The sequence below is a fragment of the Chrysemys picta genome, chromosome 2 (assembly GCF_011386835.1).
Source record: "Chrysemys picta bellii isolate R12L10 chromosome 2, ASM1138683v2, whole genome shotgun sequence".
NCBI classification, from domain to species: domain Eukaryota; kingdom Metazoa; phylum Chordata; order Testudines; family Emydidae; genus Chrysemys; species Chrysemys picta.
The window spans coordinates 170,198,241-170,218,328 of NC_088792.1; the positions used below are offsets into that span (position 1 = coordinate 170,198,241).

The 20,088-nt window shown below is 38.4% G+C and overlaps 1 protein-coding gene across 1 annotated transcript in view; it reads right to left on the reverse strand.

The window, feature by feature from the left end:
• Nucleotides 1-6,632: 6,632 nt before the first annotated feature.
• The window catches only part of KDSR (3-ketodihydrosphingosine reductase), a 35,739-nt gene continuing 22,283 nt past the window's right edge, over nt 6,633-20,088 (reverse strand). The window contains 3 exon segments of the mRNA XM_005300858.5: nt 6,633-10,284; nt 10,612-10,713; nt 13,034-13,117. Coding sequence (XP_005300915.1) covers nt 10,165-10,284; nt 10,612-10,713; nt 13,034-13,117 — 306 coding nt within the window. The 3' untranslated portion in view covers nt 6,633-10,164.

The window sequence follows — 20,088 nt, forward strand, 5'->3', positions numbered from 1 at the left end:
ATAGGAATGGGGATGGAGAACATATACTATTATATAAATCAGCAATCTCATCTAGAATATCATATGCAGTTCTGGTGAATCTTTCGTATATATATATATATAGTGGGGGTTCAGCAACAGGCAAGGAGAATGACAAATTCTTATGTGAAGAGTGAAAAAATTAAGAAAGTTTATCAGCATAATGCCAACAACAAAACTATTTTGGGAGAGCATATTCACACTTGACTGCTTGTGCTGATGCATTGTGTTCACATGCCATCGAAATGCATTAGTGAAAAGCATTTTCCACTGTTGGTAGGCATTACAGTGTCCTCCACATCACCTTCAGATGCACTGCCTTGTTAGAAATGGTCTTTGTGTATTGTGGGCCTCTCAGGGAATTGGGCGCATGGGGAGAAGAGCCCACATTTCCTTCTGTTCTCTCAGCTGCTATTGCACGCCATTTACGAACTGTCTGCTGCAACCCTAGATGTGGCACAGAGGAACATAGCTCTGTTCTCTATTGTAATAGAGGCAATAGCAAGCCTCATAGCCCAAAAACAACAAGATGAAAGTTTTCCTTGCAGTGTAGAAGCATGGCAATTGCATATGGAAGCATGAAACCCAGACCATTATTGAATGGTAGGAAATCAATATAATGTTGGAAAAATCAAGTTGGGTCAGTCATTAGCAAGGTATGCAAAGCAGTAGTGTGTCCTGCTGCTCAGATTAATCAGGCTAGGCAATGTGCAGGAAATAATTGTAAGGGAATGTTAATCTGTATTACACCGTTCAGCCATGATGTGGCACTGTGTGTAAAATATCTTATTTAAATGAACCTCAGCCATAGCTGGCAGAGCATCAGAGGATCTTATGATGAACACACCTGGTGTATATAAGCAAGTGCTGGGACTGGTCCATATCTAGTACAGAAGAACATGACAATAATCAACAGATTCAGTGAGCTGGACTTCCCAAACTGCTGGGGCAATAGCACAATGGGATCCTGATCTATTGGGTTTCTATGCACTATGGTAATAAACAATGTCCCCATTCTGTGTACTCCTCCATCCCCAGGCTCGGGGGTACTTCCTGATGGTTATGTTGGCCTTTTTATATATCCCCGTGGTTGCATACCTGACAAATACGGTCTGCTCTGGAAAAGTCCACACTACATGCATTTTTAGAAATACTGCATTTCTTCCGGAGGTGAAAGCACTTTCCCCCTCCTTTTAGTTGACATGCTTAGAAACCCCATCTTGGTTGTTGGTGACACTGCCTAGCCTTTATTTCCCTGGATCACACACTGGTACACCTTTCCATGCTTCTGGGCTGCTTAAGTACTGCCTGGAGCAATTGCAGAATGACCATGGAGTGTTCCTTTGGGAGACTGGAGGGCAGCTGGAATGTTCTGTGAGATCACAACCTCAGTGAGGAAAACCTTCCTTGCTATATAGTATCTGTGAGACCAAGAGCGAGCCCCTATTTTTAGGATGGATGTGTGAGGTGGACAGGCTCTCTGCTCAGTTCAAACATCCGGAAAGTGATGGCCCTAGAGGTCTCATCCGATGGTCATGGGAACATCTTATCATGGTGGGTGGCCTAAGCATCTTTGACTCAGTGTCCAGGCAAAGGTTAAATATTACTTGCTGAAATAATTGTGAAAGGGTGCCCACGCACTGGAAAATTGTGCTTAAAAATTAACAGGCTGTTCTGCCAGTATCCCATGGCACCATAAATGGATTTTGGTGATTGTCCATAGTGGTGGTTGTTTGGCTCTGTGTTGTCCCCAGCCATGCTGCACCATGCTTTTTAACATTCAATGTGTCTCCCTTCTGTGCCAGCTGTAACCCATGCACATGCTGTGTGCATGCACAGTACATGCTGCCTTTTCAAAGCGAATACAATGCCTCCAGCTCAGTGATTGCAATGCTACAGCAACTGTAGAAGGAAATGTATATTGTGTGATCTTGAATTTGTAAACTGAAGTGTAGCATGTTTCTATTAATGATTTATGGCGTCTTGCCAAGCTGCCTGTAATGCCTTAAAAGCGCGGCTATTAAACAACATGTAAGCACATATGTGTGTTCCCCTATGATGTCAACTACATTAAACCATTGTGACAAAGTTCCTCCTCTATCTTGGTGGGTCCTGTGCTTATTGGCGGATTTTCTTGCCTCAGAGATTCACCATGTGGGTTGGGGAACAGCCCAGAGACCTTCCCCACAGTCCAGGTCAATTGAAAGGTTTGGGGGGAACCGGGGCCTGCCCTCTACGCCAGGTTCCAGCCCAGGGCCCTGTGGACTGCAGCTGTCTATAGTTAGGGTGACCAGATGACAGGAAGAAAATATCGGGACACAAGGGGGGGGGGGCCACTGGCGGAGCAAAAAAACCCAAAAAACTGAGTGCTGCCGGTGTAAGGACACAAACAGCTCTCTCTCCCAATTCCCTACTGTGGCCCAGTGCTGCCGGCAGTCGGGGGCGGGAGCTGAGAACAGCCAAGTGCTGCGGGCAGTCAGAGGAGAAAAAAAAAAAGCCGAGAACAGCTGAGTGCTGCCAGCAGAGAAAAAAAAAAAAAAAAACGGGAGTGCAGCGTCCCGACCGAAGATCAATCGGGACGCGGGACAAATACCTAAATATCGGGACGGTCCCGATTTTATCGGGACGTCTGGTCACCCTATCTATAGTGCCTCCTGTAACAGCTGCATGACAGCTACAACTCCCTGGGCTACATCCCCATGGCCTCCTCCAAACACCTTCCTTAGTCTCACCACAGGCCCTTCCTTCTGGTGTCTGATAACGCTTGTGCTCCTCAGTCCCCCAGCAGCACACCCTCCCAACTCCTCACACTCACACCACAAACTGAAATGAGCTCCTTTTTAAAACCCAGGTGCCTTGATTAGCCTGCCTTAATTGATTCTAGCAGCTTAATTGGCTCCAGGTGTCCTAATTAGCCTGCCTGCCTTAACTGGTTCTAGCAGGTTCCTGATTACTCTAGTGTAGCCCCTGTTCTGGTCACTCAGGGAACAGAAAACTACTCATCCAGTGACCAGTATATTTGCCCTCTAACAGACTCCTGTACCCCACTGGTCTGGGTCTGTCACACCATTTATTAGTGTTGCCTCAGTTAAGGTGCTATATACTTGCTTAGTGCTAATATTGATAGTTATGGCCTCTGCAATTAAAAAAAAAAAAAAGCTGTTTACAATTTTTTTTCTGCACAGACAACAGGATGGGGGAAAGGAGAGGTTTTAGTATAAGGTGAGTATGAGATCTGGGTTTATGCTTGCCTCCTAATGTCAACAGAGGAAAGGGGCAGGTTGGTGTGGATGTGAAAACATGCACCATAAAGTATTTTCAGACCTATTGGGGAGAAAGAGGGTAGTGTTAGATGCCACCTCTCCCACAGCAAAGCCAGCATACAGGAGTATATTTGCCAAGACTTTGGGCAGATCAGCCTACAGCAGGGTTTATTTAAGGAGCATTAATGATCACTTCCATCTACCAAAGTCTCTCTCCTCCAGGGATAACATATGCTAACATGAGACATTCACAATGAAAGGCAGGGGTCCAGCTGCATCCCATGCCAAACACTTCTTCCTCATGCATCTCTCTGGGGAGAAGAGTGCCTTCCTCCCCTTCAGATGTGAAGTGTATACGGTAATTACAGAGATGGTGGTAGGGTCCCTGCTACATTTAACTTTGAACTTGGTATAAAAGATGCAGGAACCCTTGAACTCCTCATTCTCCTTCACCTTTTGCTGCCCTTGCCTCAGTTCCATTTACGCCATCTTGGGCCTCCTCGCAAGAGTATCAGGGTTCTGCCATCTCCTTCAAGTTGCTATATTCTTATATCTCTCGGAGTACCCTAGTTGGGACTGGACACACTTCTCTCGCCCCCGTACAAGGAAAACAAGCACTGCTCCAAACTAGGCAGCAGCACAAGAGTAAGGAGCCATGTTTTCAGCAAAAAGGTAGCAGGTACCAGGAACTGATGTGGTTGTGAAGACCAGGCTGGCCATGAAAAGAGCTGGACTACCAGTCCCTGTGAGACCTGTACAACAGCAGTCAGAAGTGCTACCTAATCAGTCACTCCTGAAGGGAATGTTACACCATGAAGGATTGCTTGGACCAGTACACATATGCCCATAGTGCCACTGTGCCAACAATAACAGGAAACAACTAGGGTAGAAGTGGAGAGTTTTCTTGATATGAGATAAAATTAAGTGGTATCAATTTTATTTATGTTTTAAAATATATTTTTATACCTACCAAGTTATTTTGGTAATTGCTATAACTTTTGTGGGTTTTTTTGGTGGGCAATCTAGAAGCCAAACTTATTAATACTCCCCTTATTACTGCTGCTGCAATCCTGAAATAGATCAATATTTAAAGTATTTCCTTTTCACTATTCACCCCCACTTAGGGTTCTTGCATCAAGAAATTAACGCTGCAGTTCATTTAATGGGGCCACACAAACCAACGATTTCAAACCTGGCTGTCTAAAGTTAGGCTCTTAAATATACATGGGCTGATTTTCAAAGGTGATGAGTAGCAGCATTGCCTATGACTACAGAGGAATTCATGGATGTGCAGGCCTTCAAATCAGGCCATAGATTTAAATGCCTAGATATGGAGTTAAGAATCTAACTTCAAACAGGCAAGGTTGAAAGTTTTGGCCACAATCTTGCATGGGGGCAGAGTGAGTGTAATATTGCTGATAACGGAACACAATTTAATCTATTCTAATATATAATTGATGTAGTTGTAGTCTCCCTGTATTGAGTCAATTATAAATTAAAGTAAATGGCTTTTACTAGCACCATTATCTTAACTTTCCCATCAGATAATGTAGTGTAGGGTTTAACAAATCTCAAAAAGTTGCATACAAATATATATTTTGCCCTAGATTTTGGCATACAAGGAGCTCAGTCAGTATAATCTCACTTCTACTCTTACCCCACATGTTCTTTTAAGTAAAAAGAATATTTTATCTTTCAGTTCTCTCTAAAACAAAGGGGATGGGTAGCTATTAGACACTCCCTTTCATTTAGAGGGCCATGAAGAACAATATGCCTTGTTTAACCAGTTCTCCCTGATTTCTTGTAACATCAGGATACATCTCTGTTATGGACAAGTTATCAAGAGCAGATCTCTTAAATTCATTCAGGTCTTACTCTCACTTATCCTATTAAGCCTTTTCCATTTGATATAATCTTCACTGATTTATTTGGGAATTAGCATATTTCAATATTAACCCTAACACCAGTATTATAAGCCCATATTATCCTCACCTCTACATCTTTGTTTTTATTTACATAGAAATTCCAGAATTATATATTGACTTTATTCATTGTTTTAATCAGTACCCATTATGGTTTTTACATCACAACATAGATGGAGCTTCACAATTAGAACTTTAAAGGTTTAAAAATAACAAAGGAATTTCCCTACTAACAAAACAAAGATGTGGTCTCAGTTCATTCTACCCAATTCTTCAGTATCTTGGCATTGTGGAGCTTTTTGTCCTTATTTGTTAGGTTTCACCAGCTGCCAGTGCTTCATTGTTGCTTCTTGTAAGCCTATGTCCAGAGACATCTGGAATGTTTCTTTGTTGCTAGAGCTTGGTATCAATTTCAGGATTTTTCTCCTGAAATATAAGGTAGTATCTGAAAGGCTAGAATGAAATTCCCAGCAGTAAAGGATTACAGATCCTTTCAAGACCCTTATTATTTAAACTACCTCAAAGTACCTAGAGTGTAGGCAGACAGATCTTTATAAGCGTATATTGTTTCCTAGAAAAAAAAAAAAAAAAAAAGCCTTTAGGTCAGTCATCCAGCTTTTCTCAGGATGACCTCTTTCTGATAATAGCTGTACAGCCTCACTATGAAGTCTCTTGCCATTGTTAACCTCGGGAGAGGATAGAACAATGTCACTTACAATCTCATCTGCTCTCTGCCAGTTAAACTCAATGGGATTACCAAAGAAGAACCTTTAATTCCCATTGCTCTTTCTTTAAATCCAATTTTGCTTTGGCCTACTACGTTGAAGATCAGTTCCAACTGCAGTGTTTTCCTGCTCCTGTCTCCATGACAGACTTGGAAGGTAGAGTTTCCAACTTTTATTTATATAAAATATTTGGGAATTAATATCAGTCCTCATGGCTTTAAAACTCTGCCAAGCAATTTATCTTTTGTTAGCATGTTCTTTTCCCAATCCAGGCTTGCTTTGGGTGTCCTGGTAGCCACGTTGTCTTCTCCACTTGCAGGTGAGAAGCTCTGAGTTCACAAGAGTAGGTTTTTTTGGAAAGCAACTTCTCAATTTTGAATTTATTTCAGGAGTAGGTAAAAGAAGGCTTACTTTTTGTAGAGAAAGAAGGGGATTTTTCTCTTTGAGATCAGCTGAGGAAATCCTAGCCCATGGATATCACATGGAAGGCTTTCTTGCACTTAGAATGTTCACTGCTACAATGCAAATTTTACTTTAAAAAAAGTTTTCCTTCAAACTTTGCTCCTAGAATAACACCTCTTGTTTTACTGTAAGTTTAGTTACAATAAAAGTTTTACAAACTCACTGAAAAGATGACAATTGATTTCCAAAGTTTGAGTGCAACACTAACAACTTAAAAGAACAAAAACTTGTAAACCATAGGCTCAGGTGGTATTTTTAATATGAAGAGACTTAAATTTAGAACTTCAGAATAAGCATTCTTGTTCCTCCATTTATTTTGAGAAATACAAAACATGAAAATTAGTTTACAGTTCTGGCACAAAAGCTTTTAAAGCAAACTGGAGATGGGATAGGTTTTAAAAAACAGCCATAAACATGGTTACCATTTAAAAGTGCCTAGAGTGTTTCACAGCAAACTAACATGTAATTTACATATTTCCTTCTTAGTAAATATTAAACCTACTTAAATTGCACATAAACCAGAATTTTAATTAGAAAGTATACTGTACAATAAATCTAACATTAAAGCAGTAACTAGAAACTAAATGAAATGTAAGAGAAACATTTTGGCTCAACTATCAAAACTTAAATTGAATGTTTAAAAGAATTCAAAAAAAAAAAGTCATAACATTTGAGTCTGGTTATAGCATCGATTACATATTGTTAATTTGACAAAACAGTGATAAAGAGTGTTTTGTTTTAAATTCTTCAGAGATCTGTGGCTCTACTGAAAAAAATTAGATGCGAGTACCTTGATTAAATTTAGCTGACGACAATCTGTAGGCTGTCAGTCATCTTTTCCACAAGATTACAAAGTATTCTTGTTTTTAGCTCTCTCCTGATGGTTACAGCTTTATGGTAAGCCTTATTAGAATCCCTTAGCTCTGATTATTTCCAGATTAGGATTTTGCAGTTGTTCATTACTTTTGTCAAAAGAGCCTAATGTATATGGAAGTGTCAGTTAACTAAATGCACTAGCTTGCACCAACAAAACTATGACATTTAAAGATCAAATTCTTTACTTACCTGGTTCACACTACTAAAATAGATATAGGGTTAAATCTGCAAAGCCTTACTTAGCTATGGTTGTTGCAGACTATGGTGACGGAAGGGTTTCTTTCATTACTGTAGGAACTCCACTTCCCCAAGCAATGACAGCTAGATAGATGGAAGCATTCTTAGATTTATCTACATTTAGGGGTTAGGTTGGCATAACTACAAACACTCAGGGATGTGGCTTTTTCACACACCTGTTTGTCACACACCTAAGTTTTAAGTGTAGACTAGGCCATAGTCAATGGGACTACTTACAACGTGCAAAGTTAAGCAAATGCACATCTCTCTGCAGGATTTGGGCCATGGTATGTTAGATAAGACTACTGAATTAATTTAAGTAAACTTTAAGAGCAAGCATCAGACTTAATTTGGAATCTTCAACCAGCATTTTCAAAACTGGCTAGTGACTGGCTACCAAACTTATGATATTTTAAACAGGGCCCAATTTTCAGTTTGGGTACTCAGCAGTTTCTGAAAAAACAGTCCTTAAGACTTAAAAGTTCACCCAGAAATTGAGGCACCCAGAGTCCCTAGTTGCTTTTGAAATCTTGGCCTTCAGGCTTTTGATACAAGTCAGAAACTTGATGTTATTTTTAGCATTTTGTCAGAAATACTAACTCATTGACTTGGTATCTGGTTTGAACACTTATTTAATCTTATTCTTGATTTATATCAAGGTTTGGTATAATATACACACTAGTAAGATATATCAGGTCCTGAGAGAATGGGCTGTGATGACTTTCAGTAAACAAAGTAAACAATGACTCTGGATGTTATTACAAATGCTCCATAATACACAATCCATAAAAAACAGCACAGAGCAACTAATGTATATGCAAAATAGTTTCTTCTGCTGTGAAACTCAGCTGTTTAGAATTGTAAGGATGCCTACTATGCTCAAATCTATGCATTCTTCTGATAATTAGAGGCATGCAAATGTTACATATTTAAAGAGGCACTCTGGTAGGTTGGCCCCCAAACTTAGGCTTTGTGAAGAGCATTATAAAGCCTAGTATAAACACTCAGTCTCTTAATGAGAAACTGTTTAGACTGTCAGTTTGAATACTCCCCTATAGGGTTTACATAGCAAACACTGCAGCACTGTGCTAGTGCAAAAAAACCCAGTAAGTTAAACTAATTGCACGGGGGGAGGGCGCAATAGTATCAAGGAGGAGTTAAGTTTTTGAAGTTATTCCAGTTAATGCAAGATAAGAAAAAATATTTTAGCATATAGTGTCCCATTAAACCATTCCTTAGATGAGGGATATAGAAGACTAAGAAACAGTATCAATTTCACCCAATATTTGATTAAAATTTATTCCTGTGGAGGAAGTGAGCATGACAAATTTTACCAGTTAAGGTTTAAACTTTAAAATATGGATTGAGACTAGGAAAACCTGACATCTAAAAATGTAGGAGTGCTAACAAATATTAAAGATTCAGCTTTTGCAAAAGAAGACTTATAGGCACTTACTGTAGTAGTCCAACTGAACAATAGATCACAATCTCTTTATGCTATCATTGTTATGAACTAAGCATTTTCAGTGTTAGAAACTTAAAACTGTTAGAAAATATTGGGTTCAGTGTAGTCTGGCACAGATGTGAAGCAGTCTTGATTCATATGTGCATCTAATAAAAAGCAAAAGAGTGGAGTGTATTTTTAAACCAGACCTTGTCATCCTAACAAGTATACTCACATCCAGGGATAAATTAACCTGGAATGCCATTTTGACCCTCCTGAAAGCTACATTCCTGCTACTGGAAGAACCTAGCATTTTAAATTAACATTTTAATTACAACCCATTCTATTAACTACTTGTTTGGCTCATCATTTGCAGTTTTTAAAAATGTGCACAATGGCAACATTAAGCTACCTTTATCTGTCAGTTGAGCTGAGGAGAGAAAAGCGAATAAATTAGAAGATTATACATCAATTTAAAATTAGATTGTGGCTTTCAGCAATTTTAAATTACTTGTTGTTCTAATGGTTTGATTTGTTTAGAAGGTATTTCAGAAGGCCAAAAAAAATATCTCCCAGCATTTCTCAGTGGAGAATGGGTTCTTCATCTCCCTTTAGAAGAGTATGTAGCTACTAAAGCAATATCTCAACTACTCCCACACTGAGAAGCTTTGGATCATATAGGTATGGTTCTCCCACCTAACAATCCCACAGCCATAGTAGTGCATGATGAAAGCCACGGATAAGTCTGTTTACCGATTTACTGACAATGGGGAAAGTAATCAGAACATTCAAAGTTAAAATATGGTTGTGGAAATCTATTAGGAGCCTAAACTCTCTTCAAGGAGAGTTCAAACTTCTTAGGTTCAATGTGTGATGGTACTTACCCTTATCTCTGAACACACCATCAAAGAAAACTTAAGTATTTGTCCAGAATTACCAGCAAATAACCCACTTTGAAATTTTACTCTTCACACTTACAGTCTCTAGATTCACAAATGTTTCTCCAACTCACACCAATGAAAAAACTAGTCTTCATTCATACTTTTGCATAGTTTTGGTATTTCCTGGGGTTGTACTTTTGTTCTCTATTTCCATTTCAAAGGAACTCATCTGTCACATATCCAAGCATTTAAATGAATGTCTTCAGGTGAGAAACTAAGTCCCATTTAGCAGCAAGCTGTCCAAAAGTAACATTCTTCTGATTCAGTGAGTAAAGATTATTTAGTTTTATCTGTACTTTCAGATTTTTCCCTTTGTATCATGCAGCGACGAACTATGCTGTCAAAACTTCCTAGGTAAAACAAACCAATGATGCGAAAAATGCCCATGCAAACAACCTGCAAGCAAAGAGAAAGAACTTCAGCTATTTCAACATTTTTTTTTTTATTATATAGTCTATACAACATGACTGTTTTTACTTAATAAGTGAACACAGCCTCACGCAGGTAAGCAATATAAATTCAGTGAATGAATAAAAGTTTACTGGAGACTTTTCTTGGACAAACTAGTTAACTTATCTGTGCCACAAAATTCCATATCTGTACAATATTCTCTCACCTCATGGAGGTGAAGGATCAGGGTTTGTAAACTATTTGAAAATGTAAAGTATGACTAAATCTTTGTGAATAAATATGGTTAAAAATTACAGCCTCTCCAGATCTTACCTGCTGAAGACCTTCAGTAATAGCAGTGACAGGTGACATTCCACTGGTCAGTATTGATAACATGTAACCATCTGAGCCCATAAAACTGTTAAAGTTTCCTTGCTGGGAACGAGGGGAAATTAAAAACAAACAAAAAGGTTACCAAATTGCAAAATTCTCTTTTAATTGTTTGAAAGTAATATTATGAAACAGATTGGTTAGTTTAAGGCTCATGCTGTCCTTCCATTCCCCTTAATTCAATGGGGACAAGTACTGTGAAGTGAAACCAAAAGAAATGTAAGAATTAAAAAAAAAATCATTGTTTTAAAAAAGTGTTCGAGAATCTGAAGAAAATGAAATACTGCTTGTTCCTTATCAAGGTTAGCTTGCTGAAGGTAGATGCTATTTATTTGGTACTTCATTTAAAGTGGGGTTAGAGACTTATTCCTTCACCTGCACAGTATGTGTCAAAACGAGCAACAGTTTAGGTACATGTGGAAAATATACCAGCTTTACTTTATGTTGGGTGATAGTGACCCAAAACACATTTTTGTTTTGAGCTGTAGATTGCTTAAGTACCCGTATAAGGTGTTTAAAATCAAAGTGCACATGGAAGGTTGAACAAATCCAAGGGTTAATGACTAAGGGCAAGAGCCATCTTTTTTCATATGTATGCACGCATAACTGGGCACCCACACCCTCACCCATCATCTAGCACAATGGGGATCTGATTCCCGAATGTGGTCTCTAAGTGCTAGATATACAGTAGAACCTCAGTTAGAAACACCCGGAGACTGGTGTTCATAACCCTGAAATGTTCATAACTCTGAACAAAATGTTATTGTTTTTCTTTCAAAAGTTTACAACTGAACATTGGCTTAATACAGCTTTGAAACTTTACTATGCAGAAGAAAAATGCTGCTTTCCCGTTCTTTTTTTTAGTAGTTTACGTTTAACACAGTACTGTATTTGCATTTTTTTTTGGTCTCTGGTGCTGCCTGATTGTGTACTTCCAGTTCCAAAGAAGGCATATGGTTGACTGGTCAGTTTGTAAATCTGGTGTTCGTAACTCTGAGGTTCTACTGTACAAATGTGAAATTAAGCATGCGGAAAGAGATTTAACATTAGCTAGAAGATATAGCCTTCTCAAGTAAGTGTGAGTAGACCTGTCCATCTAGCAGTCTTTAATTGGTATGATTTGTTTTTACATATGGCACATTAAGAAAAATGGTATTTGGCTTCCATGAACAAGAATTTCTCATTTAACAAAATAGTGAAATTGTCCCCAAGAAGATTGCTGCACAGATAACTATTGCATATTTTCTTAATTTTCAGGCAGCCCCCTGGTGAAAATACTGGGAAAATGGAAACTAAGTATTTCCTTCTTATTTATCATTGTTACTCTGGATAACCCTTATGCACGTAACAGAAAGATGGCTACCTGTCATGAAAAATAAATAAAAGGGAGGGAGTCAAATTATTTTTTTGGACATGTTTGGACATTCTGAAACAGTGTTCTGTACTGCATTATCTTGGCCATAGGGTTTACTTTTTTATATTATCTGGAAATAGCCAAGAACAACTATACAGCATGTGGGTGAAGACTCAAAAAAACCCAAACACACACTTGGTGAAGGTTTAGGTCAAGTTTTTAAAGTAAGAAAGGGATAGCTTCGCCCTGTCTAGGGCTATAAATTATACTATTGGGTTGCAGTTGTCAGTCAGACCATATAAATAAATTAAGAACTGAAACAAAATTTGACAGTATGTGGCTGCAAACAAACGTGATGACACTTTATTTTCATTACGTGCTTTAAGGCACTCCCCCCTTAATGTCATTTCTCTTTGTGCTTTAAAAATGAAGATTCTATAGCACAAGATCTCTGAGAATAAAGAGGTGCTGGAAAGGCGGATGTCTCCATTGCTACAACCAGTGGGATTTTCTGCACTATGATTATTCACAAATCAAATACTCACACACACTAGAATACTCTGAATTTTTGTATAGTTATTTCAGTGTCAACTGATCTCGACCAGAGAAATTAAGGCTTTCTTGGATCTTTTATAGGCACTAGGCAAGTAACCTTTTACTAACCATTTGATGCCTGGAGAACATCTTTAATGTTTTAAAACATTCATAATTTTTGTTTGTGTTTATTCTGACATGACATTGCTGCATTTTGTTTTGTCTTAAGAGTAGACGCTCCAAAGACATGTTAGCTCCAAGAGATTAAATTAAAGATGTTTGGGGGCAGGGTGACGAAAGGGAAACAAAGAAATGCTAAAGAATAACATTCCTGTACAAAAAATACAAGTAACATTCCATGTAGAAGAAATGTTTTTATGCTTAACAATTCTTATTTACATCTTTAAACAAGTACTTCATGCAATCATTTCCCATCCTATGCCTCCCCTCAAAGACCTTATTTTAAAAATTACTTACTATGGCATCTTTAACAATAACTCTGGCAACCTGTTCTGCTTGGCAAACAGATGAGGCTTCTGAAATTAGTTTAGTCTCTAAAGGCTTTAAAAGAAGATACAGAAGTATTATTATAAATTTGATTATATTGACAACACAGAGAAGACAAAAAATACTCTGTTACCATTATTTCTTGTGTCATGTAATTTAATTTACTTGTCTTTGGCTTTAAGTCAGTAGTCTCCAACCTTTTTACACACAAGATCCTGCAACTCAGGAACTACCCCGCCCCTTTACTGAGGCCCCACCCTTTCCCCGAGACCCCACCCACTCCATCCCTCCATCACTCGCTCTCCCCCACCCTCACTCACTTTCACCTCGAGGCACATATAACTTGGCATCTATCATTTAGATCTCTTCTAATCTAACAGGTCTGTTAAAAGAGCAAAAACAAACAAGAGTCTGGCATGCCTAGCTCTCAGGCAGATGGGCGATTTTATATCTCAAGCATACTGCTCTGAGAATTGCCGCTGAAGTTTAAGCAGCCAAGACTGAAAACTCCAATACAGAAACTACTTTAGTGTAACATTGAGGTTGCACAGTCAAAACTTCAAGAGCATGAAATACCTTGTTAAGATCATATACACGAACTCCATTGTGCATTTCCATTATAAGAGAATCTTTAGATGCATCACAACAGCCTATTTCAGATTAATAAACAACTTTAACACAAGAACTCCAGGCCTGTAGTGCTCAAGTGCTCTGTAAGAACTATACATTTAAATTAGCTGGCATGTGCACATAAAATGCATTTAACTACATGCACAGCTATAGAGATTAGCAAAGATTCAGGGTGGATAATTTTTTATTTTTTTTTTAATCAGATTTTTTTTAATTTAAATACAAGGCATTATTTTTTAAAATAAACCTGTTCAAAATTTAATGTCAAATTATGACTTCCTATATTAAGTCCTAAATTTACTGTAAACTTTAAATATAGAAACAAAAAAGTTGATTCAATGAGCCTTCCTCAAATTTTAATGATTTAAAGGGTGTGGCTTTTTTAATTCTATAAAAAAAATCACTAGGAAAAAATCTTTACTTTTGAGGTCATCTCAAGCTTTGGAAACATCACAAATGCCACATACCACATTAAAAATTAATATTACTTTCAGCCTTTACAATGAAGCTGCTGTTTTACATTTTTCCAGATAGAAGTACTTCCACAGATTCTGTTGTGCAGAAAAGGTTTGGATTACTTTTGGTTTCAATTTAGCTATCAGGTGCAGAGAATATTTTCTTCATTTGGACTAGTTTATTCAAAGTTGAGAAATTGACTGGGAACAAAAACAACCAACCAGGTGGGAGAGGATGAGATCTATAAATTTTAAAGCTTTGAAGAACATAGGGGCCAGATTTTCAAAGGTATTTAGTCATCTAAAGATTGTGATTTCCAAAAGTTCATAAGGAGACTAGGCACTTAACGGCCATTAATTTCAATTTGCAGTGTTGCTGTAGCTGTGTTGGTCCCCCAGTATAGAGAGGCAAGGTGGGAGAGGTGATGTCTTTTAGTGACCAACTGCTTGTGGAAAGGATCTCAGGTCTCAGGAAGAGCTCTGTGAAGCTTGAAAGCTTGTCCCTTCCATCAACTGCAGGTGATCCAATAAAAGACATTACATCTCACCCGCCTTGTGTGTCTCAATCTCACTGGGAGGTAGGTATTCAATCAGTTTGGGCACTTCTGAATATCTGGCCCATTGTGATCAGAAAAATCTGTTAATTCACTAGCTACAGTTAATATTTCCTTTGTTTAACAAAGCAGTTGTAAATGCAAAAGACTTTTGAAACACAAGCTGTAAGTATCCAGCACATTTAAGGTAGTTTTATTTAAAAAACCTTTTAAAATGCTGGTTTTGTACATTTAATTAAATTCTCACTCCATCCAAATGCAGTTTGACACCAATCCTTAGTTTATAAAAAACAAACAAACAAACCCCCTCTTCCCCCCCCACCGACAAAAACATAAAAATTAAGAATCTAAATAAGTGTATGTTAAGCTACATACCGGTAATTACTTATCTAAGTTTGCATAAATATATTGTACCCTCTTGATTAGCAAAGCGTGCCATATTTAGCATAAGCTATATTTGGTCAAAAATCAATGTTTTAATGACTATACCAACCAGGGAGAATAAACTACTCATTTGGAAAATAACCAAAATATTAATATCAATTATTTAAATTATTAAAATTTGATTTAAACTGCTTTGATTAAAATCAATTCATCCTGCAAAGACTACTGTACACATTCTGCACAATTGTCACATGCTCATCACAACTTCATAAACCGAACCCAAGTTTCTCCCAGTCCCATGAAGTACGTAACTACTTTCCACAAATTTCAAACTATTACCATTTTTGCTGAACCCAGACAGACGTCTGCTCCTGCACAGATGTACATTCTAACTCAAGAATAGCAGAAAGGATTTTGCTCAAACATTAAAAGATTCAGCTGTAGTCAAATACGAAACAAAAGGTGAATGTAAAGTTCTGAACATTAAGAAACAGGATGGGAGTGTCAGTAGCATCACGATTTTGCAAATTCAGTAAAAGGAGTAGTGACTATATGATTCTTTAAAAAAATGTGTGTGATGTCAGCATTTAAGATTCTCAATCTTTGTTTGGTTACTTTTGTTTAACATGCATACCAAGGCCCAAGAAATATTTTAAGATACTTATGTATCTTCTAGTAATAGCTGCTCTTCAACTACAAGTTGTGAAAAATCTCAGTGTTAATTTAAAACAGCATAGAAAATAAAGTCCAATAGGAAGGAAGATACTCTATTTCCAAATATATAGCAAAGTATGCAAACTAGGGCTGTCAAACGATTAAAAAAATAATCAAAATTAATCACAAAAAATAATTGCAATTAAATTAATTATTAAAATAGTTGCAATTAATCGCAGTTTTAAACACAAATAATAACAATAGAACACCAATTTAAATGTATAATAAATATTTTGGATGTTTTTCTATATTTTCAAATATATTGATTTCAATTACAACACAATACAAAGTGTACAGTGCTCACTATTTTTAATCACAAATATTTGCAAGATAAAAGAAATAGTATTTAATTCACCTCATACAAGTACTGTAGTGCAATCTCTATTGTGCAACTTACAAATACTTTTTTTTTTTTTAAACACACAACTTCACTCAAAACAAAACTTTAGAGCCTACAAATCCACTCAGTCCTACTTCTTGTTCAACCAATCACTAAGACAAACAAGTTTATTTACATTTAGGGGAGATAGTGCCCGCTTCTTATTTACAATGTCACCTGAAAGTGAGAACAGGCATTCATATGGCACAGTTGTAGATGGTGTTGCAAGGTATTTACGTGTCAGATATGCTAAACATTCGTATGCCCCTTCATGCTTCGACCACCATTCCAGAGGACATGCTTCCAATGCAGATGACACTCATTGAAAAAATGAGTTAAATACATTTTTGACTGAACTCCTTGGGGGAGAATTGTATGTCTCCTGCTCCGTGACTTTTACCTGCATTCTGCCATATATTTCGTGTTATGGCAGTCTCAGATGATGACCCAGAATATGTTCTATTTAAGAAGACTTTCACTGCTGATTTAACAATGCGCAAAGGGTTACCTAGCAGGTCTGTGTTCTTGGGGAACCAGGGCGCAGTACCCAGCCAATCTGACTCACAAAAGACCTTCCCGCCCCAGCTTGAACCAAAACCAATCAGAAGAAAGATTTACAAAAAACAATGAAAAGGCAGTGGGAGACGCACCTAACCCCCTAGGATAAGGGTGACAGGATTAAGGAAACTCCCCTAGCCTCATTTGCATCGAAGATAGGACAGGGAGACATCTCCATTACCATACAGAATGGAGAACAGAGATTCCAAGGCAAGAACCGCACGGAATTCTGGGACCAAAAAAGCAGGGAAGCACTGCATGATGGAGGAAAATCTCTGCTCCAGATGTTAATGAACCCATGCCTGCACACACCCAGCTCAGTAGTTATCAGACCAATTGTAGTAATAAATCCTTTATTGGAATCCAAAATAGTGAAGCATTGCATTGTGAGCTCCCTCCAAGGAACACCGCCCATAGCCAGGAATGATCAGTTCCAATTGTCTAGCCCAGGGGTAGGCAACCAATGGCACGCGTGCTGCCTTCAGCACGTGTGTGGATTTTCAGCGGCACTCACACTGCCTGGGTCCTGGCCACCAGTCCGGGGGGAGGGGGTTCTGCATTTTAATTTAATTTTAAATGAAGCTTCTTAAACATTTTAAAAACCTTATTTACTTTACATACAATAGTTTAGTTATATATTATAGGACTTATAGAAAGAGACCTTCTAAAAATGTTAAAATGTATTACTGGCACGCAAACCTTAAATCAGAGTCAATAAATGAAGACTTGGCACACCACTTCTGAAAGGTTGCCGACCCATGGTCTAGCCTGAACAAAACAACTTTGGTATACTCCCTGGAGCCATCAGTTTACACAAACAAATCTAGTGTTCTCCCTTGAACCATAGGGGTTTCTGTAGGGAAACAACAATCCATACTCAAAATCTGCATCAGTTCCATTGGGACTTCATCTTCTCCTGACTGATCGTGCTGGGGACTTTGCCTGTCTCCAGCACTCCAGACCCTCAGCTACCACCACCACCTGGGACCCCCGATCGATTTAAGCTTCAGAGTGGTGAGAACCTGTCGGTCTCTCTTGCTCTCTCTCTCTCTCTCTCTGTATAGCTTTCTGACCCTGACTTGTGTGATCAGTTATAGTTTTCTAAACTTGACTTTTATAATCAAATTTAAGTTAGATTTAATATTATAACTATTTTGTTTGACTCCCCTATGGTTATTTCTCATCATGTTCCTATTACGCCTCTGGTGTTTAGGGCAATGACGAAGCTCCACCACTTCTGTCTGTTTCTGGCAAGTCTTTCAATGGTTCCTCAGCTGTGCCCCTGGTTTTTCAGCTCAGCTTCCATAGCTCTTCGCCATGTTGTTTTCGGGCGCCCTTATTTTCACTTGCCTTCAGGTGTCCATCTTATTGGTACTCTGGTGATGGAATCAGTTTCCATCCGAAGCACATGACTGATCCATCTCCAACGCCTCCTGGCAATGATGGTGCTCAGATCCTCTTAGCTGCACTGTATCAACAGATCTTGGTTGAGATTGTTCTGGGCCAAAAGTTACCGAGGATTTTTCTGAGGCAGGTTGTATGGAATGAAGACAGTTTGGACAGGTCATTGTGGAAGCAGAGAAGCATACTATCTCATTCCCCAGCATTATGCACTATAAAGTAGCGTTGAAAGTATGCAGCTCTGATACATCTTGCGTTTGGTTTTGGTGTCTTATTTTGATGATTTCCAGACTGTATTTAAGCTCCTGAAGGTGTTCTGGCTTTACTGATTTTGTTCTGTATGTCCTGGCTTGTTCCACCCCTGGCTGATGGTGCTGCCCAAGTAGGTGAATGTACTATGGTTATTACCTGGCAATAAATAACTTTAATGGTTAAGCTGGTTGCTTCTCTCCCCCTTTCCCCCAGTGGCTTCCTCATTTGCTCTGCAGGAACACTCCTCGTACCTAAGCTAAAAAGATCCCTGCAGCACCCAAAAATCCTATGGGATTTGCTCATCAAGTGGGTTACTACCGGAACAATTGTAATGTGAAAGTGGGGATAGCGACGTGCTGAACCTGGGAAATATGAGGATGGCAGCTTGGAAGTGCTGTTCAACCCAGCCTGCTCAGGCGTACTCTATTCTGGTGCGGTGCCTATGGCAAATGAGGGGGACAGCTTGGAGGTGCTGTTCAACCCAGCTTGCTGAATCCAAGGGCCTATGAGGGTGACACTTCGGAAATGCTGCTTGTCCCAGCCTACTGAGTCCAAGGACACATGAAGGGCCAACTTGGGAGTGCTGATTAACCCGGTCCTCTCAGACATGTGTGAGTGTGTGTGTGAGAGAGATTCTGGGCTGGAAGAATCCAACCCTGGGGAATCTAGGTCCTGCAGAACAGCTCCATTGGGAGGGAACTTGCAGCAGAGAGAAGTAGAGCTCCGTATGAGAACACAAGTGACACAAGCAGTACATTGACAGAATTACAGAATATCCCTCCACCCCAAAAGAATAACCCTAATAAATGAGCATACCCCAAAATAACAGGCAAATCTGGTAACAAAAGAAGGTACCAATAAGATTGGTGCTTGACCCCAGGTTTAAAAATCTGAAGTGCCTTCCAAAATCAGAGGGATGAGGTGTGGAACATGCTGTCAGAAGTCTTAAAAGAGCAATATTGATGCGGAAACTACATAACCCAAATCACCAAAATAGAAAAATCAACCTTCTGTTAGTGGCATCTGACACAGATGATGAAAATGAAGGGGCAATAGTCCACACTGTTTTGGATTGTTATCAAGCAGAACCTGCCTGTTCTTGCTTTCAGATGAAACTGTAAATAAGAAGCGGGTAGCATTATCTCCCATAAATGTAAACAAACTTGTTTGTCTTAACAATTGTCTAAACAAGAAGTAGGACTGAGTGTACTAGTCTCTAAAGTTTTACATTGTTTTGTTTTTTAGTGCAGTTAAGTAAAAAAATTTCTACATTTGTAAGTTGCACTTTCATGAAAAAGAGATTGCACTGCAGTATTTGTATGAGGTGGACTGAAATACTACTTGTTTTGTTTTTTACAGTGCAATAAATAATATAAAGTGAGCACTGTATATTTTGTATTCTGTATTGCAATTGAAATCAATATATCTGAAAATGTAGAAAAACTTCCAAAAATATTTATATAAAATTTAAATTGGTATTCTATTGTTGTTTTACAGTGTGTTCAAAACTGCAATTAATCTTAACTATTTTTGTGTGTTAATTGCTTGAGTTAACTTCAATTGATAGTCCTAATGCAAATCTATTTGAACAGAGTGAGATAAGGAATAATGGAAAATTGCATATTTAAGGTGTAGCTGAAAATTTAGATTTTAGATGCCAAAAATGCAATAATTTACAATACTAAATGCACCAGAAAA